The sequence below is a fragment of the Chiloscyllium punctatum genome, chromosome 1 (genome assembly GCF_047496795.1).
Source record: "Chiloscyllium punctatum isolate Juve2018m chromosome 1, sChiPun1.3, whole genome shotgun sequence".
Classification (NCBI taxonomy): domain Eukaryota; kingdom Metazoa; phylum Chordata; class Chondrichthyes; order Orectolobiformes; family Hemiscylliidae; genus Chiloscyllium; species Chiloscyllium punctatum.
The window spans coordinates 73126129-73138515 of record NC_092739.1 but is presented as its reverse complement, the minus strand read 5'-3'; the positions used below and the strand labels follow the sequence as shown (position 1 = coordinate 73138515).

The window sequence follows — 12387 nt, the reverse complement described above, 5'->3', positions numbered from 1 at the left end:
ATAGTGTGCATGGAACCATTCTAAACTTGCATGTCGGCTATCCTTAAAAGCTTTCTACCACCACAGTTAGCAGTCACAGTCACAGTCCTTGACAGAATATTAACTGTTGATGTATGAACCTTTGCGCACAAGGGATATACTTTTGAACTACGGTTTATATGCTGGGAGGAAATCCATGAATCAAAACTGAAAGAAAATATACAAGGCTTACATTTCAGTCTGGATGCAAACAAAGGTACAGAATGAAATAAACAGGTTGAAGCAAAGCTTGTGTTTTTCAGATTAGGTTGCAGTGACCTATTGAAAACACTTGAAAAATTATCCAAAAGGAAATGCTTCCTTATTAACAAAAGGGTCAGTCAGGTCCTGAAGAGGATACTGATAATGATTATGAGGTCAAACACTTTCATTCTTTCCTAAAGGTCTAGCCAGGAAGGCAAATCCTACACCGTGTAATGAACAAGTATTTTAATTAAAATTCAAAGTCACCTTAGCTGCAGCAATACTTAATATTAGTGTCATTGAATCCCATGAACACTATTATCTTCTGTTTAATTTCTGTTAATCACCCATGACTTTCTGTACTACCCACTGAGCCATGGCTGATCCCTATATTATACTTGGACTTTATCAAACAGGAAGCCAGCATTGACTGTGGAGCCTTTGGGGTTTGAATGTCACGAAGAACCAAATTACTAGTCGTGATTGGGTGAGGGTTTTGCAGCGTTGCTGAAGAGTAGCATGGTGAGGCTATGAGTGAGGAATGGGAAGAATTCGGGAAGAATGGGAGGAATGGGAAGAATTCGGACTAAGCTAAGGATAAGGAGACATAATGAGCCTGATATCTATTTTTCAGTACTGGAGCTGAGAGACATATATCAGTCAATGCATATGAAAATGCTGTTATATATAATTGTTTGCTATAGTAATGTGCCCAAAAACAAATAAACTCTTCACACACAGGTAATGTGCAGTTTCAATTAATTAATAATGCTTAATGCATTTTTTTGACCCTTGATTATCAATTTTACCAATCCTGCAGTCCCTATTTAGACTGCTATCTAATAATATGTTTTTGTTTTAGTATAGTTTTCATAATGGGAACTTGTTCGAATAGTGATGCTAGCCATAACCTCAGATTTTGTTGTGATGTGGTTGTTTAGCCTCAGCAGACTGAATGGACTGCACCCGTTATGATGGATCTATGTTCTAGTCTGTCCTGCTCGGATGTTGAAATATGGTAATTTGCCCCATTGAGGGGTGACTTTTCCCCAGGTGTTGCTGATGGCACTGAGAGGGATTCCTTGTTTCTGCAGATGGGATGTTAATGATTCCCATGGAATGCTGTTGGGATAGGGATCTACTCCTGGTCATTCCCTGTTCCTGTTGCTAGTCAGGGGTGGTTTTCTGCAGCCACCAGGGCTCTTCCAGTGGCTCTTCCTCGATTCTCTCGGGAGGGAGTCATTAGCAGACATGGTTACTTTCTGCATGATGCACTGCAGAAAATCATCAAAGATTCGCGGACAGTTCCTTCAACATCCACGACTAATTCCATGCAGAAGGTCAAGGGCAGCAAATACATGGGAACACCACCACCTTCAAATTCCACTCCAAGCCACTTGCCATCCTAACTTGGAAATATATCAGTGTTCCTTCCCTGTCTCTGGGTCAAAATCTTGGAATTCCCTCCCTAAGGGCATTGTGGGTCTATCTACAGCACATGGTCTGCAGCATTCCTAGAAGGCAGCTTATGACCCTTGTCATAGTATGCTTTTTTAATGATCTGATCAAATTGTTCAGCCATCTTCAATGGTTTTTGTATCTGAAATCTCCCCATACATAAATGTGCACTCTCAGCCTTTGCCTGTCTCTCCATTCTTGTATCCTCTTTAAAATTGTACTATTTAGTTTTATGTGACTTCCTCTCATTTTCCTTCAAAATCCATCTCTTCATACTTACATCAATACATTTTACCCAATATATGTCTCACCATTTCACCTGTTTGTCTTCATCTTTCTGAAGTCTATTACTATCCTCAATATGTTCTGAGTTGTGAGGTAGTTTTAAAAACGTGCAACAAATTGTAGGTAACCTTGTGACGAGCATTGTTAATGGGTTGAGAGGTTGGAGATAGAAATCGGTACAAAAAATCCAATAACTGAGTTGTAGAATGTAACGTGGGGCAGGATTCTTGGGTTAGAAATAGTGCTGGTATATCCTACAATGACACCAACAGCCAGTACACCAGTTTCTCATTTTCATTGATGAAGCAGCTTGGGTTTGGGATGTTAGATAGTCTCCATGCATAATGATATGACTGAACAGGTTGATTGAAAAATCTCCATGACATAGCTCTACTGCATCCTTTACTTTCTCAATTGCTTTCTGATTTTTGAGTGCTTGGATATCCCAATTCCCTCGCTCCAAACTCTCTGACATAACCCAATCCATAACAGGCACACTGAATACCAATTTACATAAGCAAGTAACTCAAAATATCTCAAAGTTGATATTGTGTGTGTATATGTCATCTCCAAGACAGTCAATTCTTAGATATACTGCCCTTCCCAGGAATACAGATTAATGTCCATTTGAGTTATTTTTGTTAAGTACGATTTAGTTTTGTGAGGAGGAAGTGGTCCCGATTTTTCCTAAGCCAAGTAACTGTGTGTTCTTGCAACGTAATCTGCTCAGATAGTGGTTACTTCCCAGAGGTTTTGTTGTTCTACGTATTTAAACACGTGTGATGCTAAGGCATGCAAGACTATGAGTTAAGGGATGGAAAATAGGATTAGAATAGTTAGGTGGTTGTTTTTGACTGGTGCAGACTCGATGGGCGAAAGAGCTTTTTTCTGTGCTGTAGACTTCTGAATGTATAACTTAATAAGTGGAGAATGAACCATCACAGGATTTCCTAAGGGTGGATTGAGGAATTACTTTGCGACATAGTCAATATTTAATGCCTGTTGATTAAATTATGTTTCATTACAATTTTGACTGGAATTTGACTCTTGTTTTGAGAGTATTTTGTTGTTATTTTATTCAGTTTGCTATGATTTGGCATACCTTCCAATGGCCAAAGCCTGACAGCCAGCAGTAGTTTCAGATGGAATCCTGTTATACATTTGAAGTATACATTGGCTCAAGCCAAGGTCCTTTGGTACAGATCATATGGTATATTGGTACTCTGGATCTGGTAGGACAGATGTTACAGCATTTTCAATGGTCACCTAACTGGAAAGTTTATATGATCTGTTGCCTTGGCAAACAGGGAGAAGCTTGTCCTTGTGTATTTGACCTGCAAAAAGTCGAACTAATAATTATCCGCCAATGGGATGTCGCTTTTATTCAAGATGGTGTTGGAGAAATATTACAATATCAAGCAACATCAGCCACTGTGCTGCCCATTAAAATAAATGAAAAATCCAAAGGAAGGGACTGATGGATCATTAAGGCCTTGTTTCTGATCAAGTCTAATCATTCCATCTAATTCCAAGCTACAGGATCTCTAGCTATGACCGTACATTAAAGACTTTGCACCCAGTTTTGTCATTCTCCTGAATCCCAAATTTTTGTTGAAATAAATTATCCACATTATTCTTTGTTGAATTCCTGCTCAATATTCTGATTTAATGAGCAGGGGTAGCATTTCTTACTGTTCTGATGGAGCGTATTGTTACTGTGGAAATTTTGGAGGATAGCCAGATTTCCTAACCAAAGATAGGTTACCATTGGTTGATGACATGCTTATTAAACTTTCAACATTGAGTATAAGGTTTTTATTAATTGATATTTTAGACCCTGCTAAGTTGCAGGAAATATTCTTCAACTAGACTCATGAAAGTTCAAAAGTTTATATTCTAGTGGGTGGCCTGATCTATTCTTATTATCTGCAAGACCTGTGTTAAATGTCTAGTTTCATTCAAATACATGTGTACTAATAAACTTAATGGTAAGGTTCTGGGGAGTGTTGCAGAACAAAGAGACCTTGGAGTGCAGGTTCATAGTTCCTTGAAAGTGGAGTTGCAGATAGATAGGATAGTGAAGAAAGCATTGAGTATGCTTTCCTTTATTGGTTAGAGCATTGAATATAGGAGTTGGGAGGTCAAGGTGTAGCTGTACAGAACATTGGCTAAGCCACTTTTGGAGTAGTTTGTGCAATTCTGGTCTCCCTCCTATAGGAAGGATGTTGTGAAACTTGAAAGGGTTCAGAAAAGATTTTTAAGGATGTTGCAGGTTTGGAGGGTTTGAGCAATAAGGAGAGGTTGAATTGGCTGGGGCTGTTTTCCCTAGAGTGTCAGAGGCCTTATCAAGGTTTATAAAGTCATTAGGGAGAGGGATAGGCTAAGTAGACACGGTCTTTTCCCTGGGGTCAGTGAGTCCAGACTTAGAGGGTATAGGTAAAGTGTGAGAGGGGAAAGATTTAAAAGGGACCTAAGGGGAAACCTTTTCACACAGAGGATGGTGTGTGTATGGAATCAGCTGCCAGAGGAAGTGGTGCAGGCTGGTAAAATGACAACATTTAAATGGCATCTGGATGTGTATATGAATAGGAAGGGTTTATGGACCTACTGTTGGCAAAAGGAATAGATTAATTTAAGATATCTGGTCGGCATGGACGAGTTGCATCGAACGATCTGTTTCCGTGCTGTACGTCTCTCTGACTCTGTGACCAGCAGCCTTCACCAACTCTTCAGTCTCTTCTCATTCGTTTCTGTAGCTTTTAATTTGAACCATGTTAAAGGTGCACCAAAATAAGTCCTTTTTTTATAACTGAGTTGCTAAAAAACAACCTTTAACTTTGTCCTCCTGACATGGAGTCTCATCCGCTGGAAATGTGAAAATTCAATTAAGTTCTTTGCATAGTGTTATTTTTACAAATGTTTTGAAAATAGTACATAGCACATGCAGTAATTTGTAATATAAGATCATAAGAAACGAGATTCTCAACACTTTGCAAAATCAGAAAAGTTTATTCCTGGATAAATTGATAAATCCATCATTACTGTTTGATCAGGCGATTGTTTCATTCTCACCAATTGGAAGGGGATTGTTAGTTCATGTTAGCTACTCAAAAAGTGTCTTATTTATCTGTTTACTGAGTTCAGGAGGTTAGGAGCTCCTCACACTTATTTGTCTCTTGTGGAAGTAGTTTGATACTAAGCAGCTCATAGTGTAATCGTTAATTCTTTGTTGTTGCCATTTAACCACAAAAATGTCCCTGAGGTCCAGTTAAGATTATTCATTCCTTTGTTGCATCCTGGTTTCCACCGACCATGTTTATAAGCTGTTATATATAGTACCCCTCATTCTTTTAATTGCTGTTAAATTTGTTCAGCATCCAAGCATTTTCACAAAATGGCTTTTGCTAGAATCATGATTTTCTTGTCTAGGCCCCCATTCCACCCAAATCTGTGAGATGGATAGTATGTGAAAAATACAAATAATAAAAAGAGTGTGCTTACTGTTAGTATAGAATTTTTAGTATTGTTTGAATGCTAAAGTTATTTACAAATTTCAGTTTCTTCCAGCCATCCTTTCTGGATTTCTTTCTGAGCTGGTTAGATAATGTTGGATAAAATTGGTAGACACAGCTCAAAGTGAACAGATTACTGACATGGACCCTGGGAACTATGCAGGTTGTCAGCAGCAAACATTGTAAGCAGTCAGAGTGAAAGCAAATTATTGCAGGATGCTCAGTATACAATTTATTTAGAACTGAATAAGGTTGGGAAGGTGTTTCATGGTGTGCAAAGGGTTATCATTGAAAGAACAAAAGAATATATAACAGGATAGGTAAACTCAATTTACAGTTTCTTATTTGAGCCGAGAGTTTGTTTTTCGCTTGTTAACTTCAGCCTTTGTGTTTAATCTTTCAAGGTTGCTTCTGGGTTCCTCCTCTGTTGATTTTTATTGTTTCTATATCTACTGTATCATGCCTTATCTAGATACACGTTGCTAATAGGTCAATTTAAGGAATAGTTTATCTATATTCAGTTGCATCTTCTTTGATGCTAATATTTTATGCAGCTGTACGATTCTGGAGTATCACTTTGCTTTTTGTTTCAGCAAAAGAGGAGGGGAGAGCCTCTAAGATCGAGGTTGTTGTACTTTGCAGTCACAAATTGATTAATAAAAATAGTTCAGTGGTAGATGACAATCATGAAAGATGATCAATGGAATAGAGAGGACAAAGAAGAAAGGAATTGATAATGCTGTCCATTTTGAAATGAATTAAGTCCCAGGTTTCCAAAGATACCTGAGAGATTTCCTGAGAGAACGAACGTACATTGCAGGGTAGAACCTGTGAATCACATTTGTGTCCTACGTTTTCAGTCATTGAGTAATATAATAGACAAAACAATGGAATTAATATCTGGGCTCGTAGAGCAGTTCTAGCATACTATGGTAATTTGGATCAGCTGAACTGAAAGAAATGTTGAAATTCAGCTCAGTGGATCTGAAAGCATCTGTGGAGAAAAAGCAGAGATAACACTTTGAATCCAGAGTCTCTTCTCCAGCAATTTCAATTTTTGTTTCAGATCTTCAGTATCCACAATTCTTTGTTTTATTGAAATTCAGCTCAATGTTCACAATTAACATTGACTGGAATTTTACAGTTCCTTTTGGAATGGGCTTGGAAGCAGGGTGTAAAAGTGGAATAGAAGATAGCAGACCAGAAGTCATGCTGACAATAATTACGAAATTTATCAGTGGATCTGTCAAATTCTGTTAGCTGAGAGAATAGGAATTGTGTGCTAAAGTCAACAAGTTTTTTTTTACATTAATTGATTGGCAAATAGTAGCTCAGGCATGAATGAAACTTGGGACAGTATTAAAGACAGTTTCATTTTCTGATGTTGACATGACAGAGGCAAATCTTTTTAAATTGGTTTTGCTGAAGTGCCACTTTAGCTAAGTGTTAAGAGGTTCACTTTAAGAGTTGCACGTTCTAAATCTTAATAAGTGGTAGCATTTTAGTGTGTAGAACAGATTTTGTTGTCACTAGCATATGTCAATTGAGGTAGTTTAATACATTGGAACTCTGAATGAAATTAAGTTGATGCATTATTCTGAATACACACATTGGCACAGAGTCATATGCATCCTTTTGAGGAGTATTGATTTCTCTTTTGTAATTGGCAGAGGATAAGTTGGCTTCTCCCTGAACTGCCAAACTGGTGGGACCCTTTGAAGGGAAAAGTATGTTATATTGTCTAAATGTTTCAGAAACTTAAACAATTTCATTCAGAAGATTGAAGAGCTAGTAGATTGAAGGTTGCAAACCCTGCATATGGAATGAACTGTGAAACTGGATTAGAATAAAAACATGAAAGCAGAAATAAGTAAATAAACTCTCAAGATAGATAAGCATTAACAAAATATAAATTTACCAGTCTAAATACTTTTATGAAACCAATACTTTTTAAAGTAATATGTGTAAAGTAGCACATGAAGGATATCTGGAATAACAACAGGTTAAATACTATGGCCTAGATCTTTGCCGAATCAGGTAAAGTCAGGGTTCATTTGAAGTTGGCATTCGGTACTCAATTTTCGGATTCTCCGCAACATCAGTTTTCACTGGCATAGGATAAGAGTACAGTTAGTGACCTGACTCTCTATACTTGTAACCTGGCCAGTTCTATTTTGGAATAGACATTTCACAACCCCACTGTAATTTTCATGGAGTCAGGGCTGCCCTGCAGAAGAATAATGAAGCATTAGCCAGATTTGGAAACCGTTTGAAAAGTAAGTGTAGCTGACGCAGCATGCCCCCTCTCCCCTCATCCTTCATGGTCACCATGTTTTCACCAGATTTATTTCCCTAATATGCATTGTGCACAGAACCAATGGCAAGACATGGTGATGGGAAAACAATCAAAAATCTGCTTTTCTCCTATAATCCTACACATATGTCAGTGAATAGGGGCATTGTCATATCTGAAAAAGAAGCTTTACTTAGCTTCACACCTCTTAATCTTCAAGTAAACATTCAGACATTGACAAAAAAGATCAGACAGATAATAATTTACTGTTACCTCATAAAATGTTAATCAAACTAAGTTGACACTCTCAGTTTGTCTTAGTAGACTCCTGTCCAGCTCATGTTTTTGTGAGTCTTGAAGCTCAACTAAATATTCATAACTAAATACAAATACACCCTCTGGCTGCTGTATTAGCAGAAACAAATGGCCAGACATATTGTTCTTCGTTAGAAAAATCCTGAAGGAAAAGCTCAGAGAACTAAAGGAATTGAGGAACAAAAAGATCACCTCCATTGTATTCTGAGGATTGGTGACAGTCAACTCTTTCCCCAGTACTGTATATCTTTCCCCTCCATCCATAATACAATTTATTTCTCTCTGTCTGGTCCAGTAAGATTACTGGTAACTGTTTTTTCAAGAGTTTTAGATGAAGGTTAGAATTTTAACAAGTAGAGGTTAATATGTTGACTGTGCATAGTCATTTTTCTATGGTTAGGATCTATTTATTTGTAATATACAGCATCTCTTGTTACGAGTAGGAACCTGGTCTATGTTTTCCAATAACCTGAGTCTGTCAGTCAGGTAAACTGGGGACCTTTGGGAAAGGTAAACTGAATTTTATCTTTAGCACTGTATGAGGAAATGGAGCCCTGTAGCAACAATGCTGCATCCCATTTCATATAAATACTACTGTGTGGGCGGAGTTCACACAGTCTGGTAAGACATTGGAATGAAAGAGATTCAACATATGGACATAAATACTTAAAGAAAATAGATTCTTGATTGTTTAATACAACTACCTGTAGGAGGCTGGTACAAGATTACCATTTCTTGTTGTACTTAGTATAAGATATAATAAAAAGTATTACTTTGAAGTATAACTGAAGACCACCCTTGAATTGCTTTTGCCTCACCCAGTTTCAAACCTAAAACTAATCATTCGGAATAGAAGTACAAAAGAAATGTTTCTAAATTCACTAAATCATTGTACAATCATGCTTTAAGCTCCTGTTGCAATGTTCTGAAACTAACTCTGTCTGACTGGTTTGTTTTGTGCTGGTGCTGTTCAGGGGAATGACCATGGAGAAATATTTTATCTGTGTGGCGTTTGTAGAAAAATTCGGAAACACACATGTTTACGATTTTATTATAAACATGAACAAAGAAATATTCTCTTGATGTTTTAATTTTTATTATGTATTGCATTAATTTTGGCTAGAGAGATCTTATTCTTGTCACATAACCCCTGACTCTAGTGTCTATGGTAGCAGGGCTGCATTGAATTGGTGTTAAAACATTTTGTGTGTAAATCCTGAGTTAAACATGCAACACTCTGTTGTATATGACTGCAGGAAGTTACTGGTCAGATTTTGAATTTCAGTGTTTACAATTTGTTACAGAAGAGGGGAGCCTGGTTCAGTGGAAGATGAAGCAAGGGACAACATTACCATCTTTACAAGAATTCTTGACCGACTCTTGGACGGCTATGACAATCGGTTGAGACCAGGATTAGGAGGTCAGTAATTGAAAAGTATTTGGAATTTAATATTTGCTGTATTTTGAAAAGTTGCTTTACTCTGAACAAAATATTTGTGCCTTCCTGAAAAAGAATGATACAAATTTAAGATGCAGTGAGATGATGTAACAATAAAAGAGTGAAGCAGTACAATTTACTTGGTTTAATTTGCATTTGTTTTTATCAGTAATCCTCATAGATTAGGGAACGGCTCAGAGCAACACTTAATTTATCTGGAACCTCATGTAGTGGTTCTACCACTCCAGAGTGGAAAAGCAGTTTTGATAAATGCAGATTTACTTTCAAAACTGACAAATATCATCAAAATCTGAAGTGGAACAGTTCATGTAGAGACTGCAGCCTGACTGAAGAAAGAAATCTGCAATGTCAGTAATAATAATCTGTATTTAAATAGGACCTTTAACATATGAACATGTACCTAAGCAGAGGGATAATTAGAACACATTGGACAAGAATAAAGCATCAGGAGCAGTGAACAGAAAGAAGCTTGCTCAAACAAATAATTTTTGAAGATGTCATAAAAGGAAAATGAGTTGAAAAGCTGGAGCTGTTTGCCGAAAGAGTTCTAGAGATTGGTAGAACAATAAAGATCTACATTGGGCCAGAGTTGGAAGACCAGAGATTTTAGGTGTACAGTGAATGGGGAGAATTTAAAGGGTTTTAGGACATTACCAAAATTGGCAACAGTTGGACAAATAGGTAAAAGCATTGGGCAGTCGACTGAGCTGGATAATGGAGGAGAGATGTTGGAGGAGAATGGTATACTTGACAAGGTCAAAGACAACAGCAAAGTTGGCATAATGAGAATTATTGTTGCATTGTAACAACTTTCATTTGAAACTTTAATCTGGGCTAGTTTAATGAAATCGGTGGAATGGAAACCTGATTTCAGAGATTCAAAATGGAGTTGTAGGATGGCTGAATACAGACTTGAAAAGCAATAAGTTGTTCAGGGATTTTAGGGAGGATGGGAGGTTGGAGATTTGATGGTAATATTTCAAAGATAGTGGAGTTAAGTCTTGTTTTTTGAGGAAGTGTTGTTGATATCAGTTTTGAAAGATAAGAAATGAAACCATTCACAATTTGTGGGGACAAAATGGCAAGGTAAATAGTTTGTACTTGACTGTGAATGGAAACAAGTGTGGCAGGATATGAGTAAATAACATTAAATTGGTTATGGTGTGATTTAGAAAGAAAGTCAAGGACAAAGGTGTTGGGATAGAATTTGAAATCATCAAGGAGAATGTCATTCAGTCTGGGTTACCTAAGGGACAGCTTGGTCAGTCAGTAACAACTTAAAACAGATGACTGTTTGAAGCACGGGATGATAATCTACGTTGAACGCGTATCAGAGCAGCAGGAGACACTCTAAGATATTTAAGGTTACACCACGATCAAGATTAAAACCCTGTTCCATCAATTTGGGTGAACTAAGCTGATTAGGATGACTTCCATAAGAGGTCAAGTATTTTACTGCCTTTGAGGCAATCTTAAACCAAAGTCATGGCATTAATATAGTCATTTAGATAAGGTTAATAGTCGAATCATAGAATCCCTATAGTGTGGAAGCAGGCCAATTGGCCCACCTAGTTTACACCAATCCTCTGAAGGGGATCCCAAACTCCTACCTTATCTCTGTGACCCCACATTTCCTGTGGCTAATCCAGCTAGCCTGAACATCCCTGGTAATATAGGATGGTCAATTCACCTAACCTGCATTCTTCAGACTGTAGGAGGAAACCAGAGCACCCAAAGGAATCCCACACAGACTCAGGGAGAATGTACAAATTCCATATAGACAGCCACCCAAGGATGGAATCGAACCTGGGTCCCTGGCACTGTGAGGTAGTAGTGTTAACCACTGAGCCACTGTGTTGCCCTGTTAACGTTGATGGAGGCATTTTTGTGACTATGCAAATGGTCTCGGAGGAAATGCAAAGAGAGGTATTCATTGTGGATCTTGCTGAACAATTCAGAGGGGCAGTGCTGGTGGGGTGAGTGAGATGACTAAGAAGTTGCAGAAGTTAGCTGAGTGAATGCACTGCTGAAGTTGTTGAAAGAGGAGGAAGGAGCAATAGGAATGTTTGCTTCTCAGGATGCTGCAATTCATTCTTCAGTAAACACTGGAGAAAATGCCAAGAGAAGCACAGAGGAGAATCATTGGTTTATTCCAGGAGGATTCACACCTGCAATTGTAGCATGAGCATGAAGGTGGAGGATGCATCATGAGACCCCGAACATTCCTTCAGTGACATTGCCATTCCGTACTGTTGTTTTTGAAAAGACATCTGATAATAGATTGACACAGCAATGAGCTTGGATATTGTCCTAGGGAGTTCAAAATGTCTGAACATTACCTTCAATACCAATGATCAGAGCTGTGGGCAGAAGAACTGAAGGAAACTCAATGTGAATGAGACTTTATACCTTTCGTCAACTGTGAATATTTACAATCACAGTACAGGCAAACATTTCTGGAGAGAAGCTGCATATGATGAATGTCTCCTAAAGTGACAAGTGGCTGGTAAATAGAACAGAAAAACAAGTCAGGGTAAGTGAGAATCTACAAATCCCACTAATTTCGTTGTTCGACTTTGGAAGATATCTGCACAAACGTGCTCCATTAGCATTGATTACTGAACTCATTCTGGCTTGTTTTCAGGATGGAGCCAAGTTGTGAATCTATGTAAGATGGAAAATTATTTATGAAATACAGCCACACAGTATATCAAGTAAATCTGACCAAATTTGTTTCAAAGAAGTAGTGTTTATGTGTTGAGAACATCAGTGTTTAAAATGGTAAGGTAATTATTTCAGTAAATAAGTGCTTATTAAAGTGTTAAATGTTAAGTGTTAAATGT

The 12387-nt window shown here is 37.8% G+C and overlaps 1 protein-coding gene across 9 annotated transcripts in view; it reads left to right on the top strand.

Moving 5' to 3' along the window:
* gabra2a (gamma-aminobutyric acid type A receptor subunit alpha2a) overlaps positions 1-12387 on the top strand; it is a 261180-nt gene that overhangs the window by 80853 nt on the left and 167940 nt on the right. For all 9 annotated transcript variants that reach the window (XM_072568481.1, XM_072568518.1, XM_072568500.1 and 6 more), the window contains exon 3: positions 9390-9505. In XM_072568481.1, the coding sequence (XP_072424582.1) occupies positions 9390-9505 (116 nt within the window). The remainder of the gene's footprint in view (positions 1-9389; positions 9506-12387) is intronic.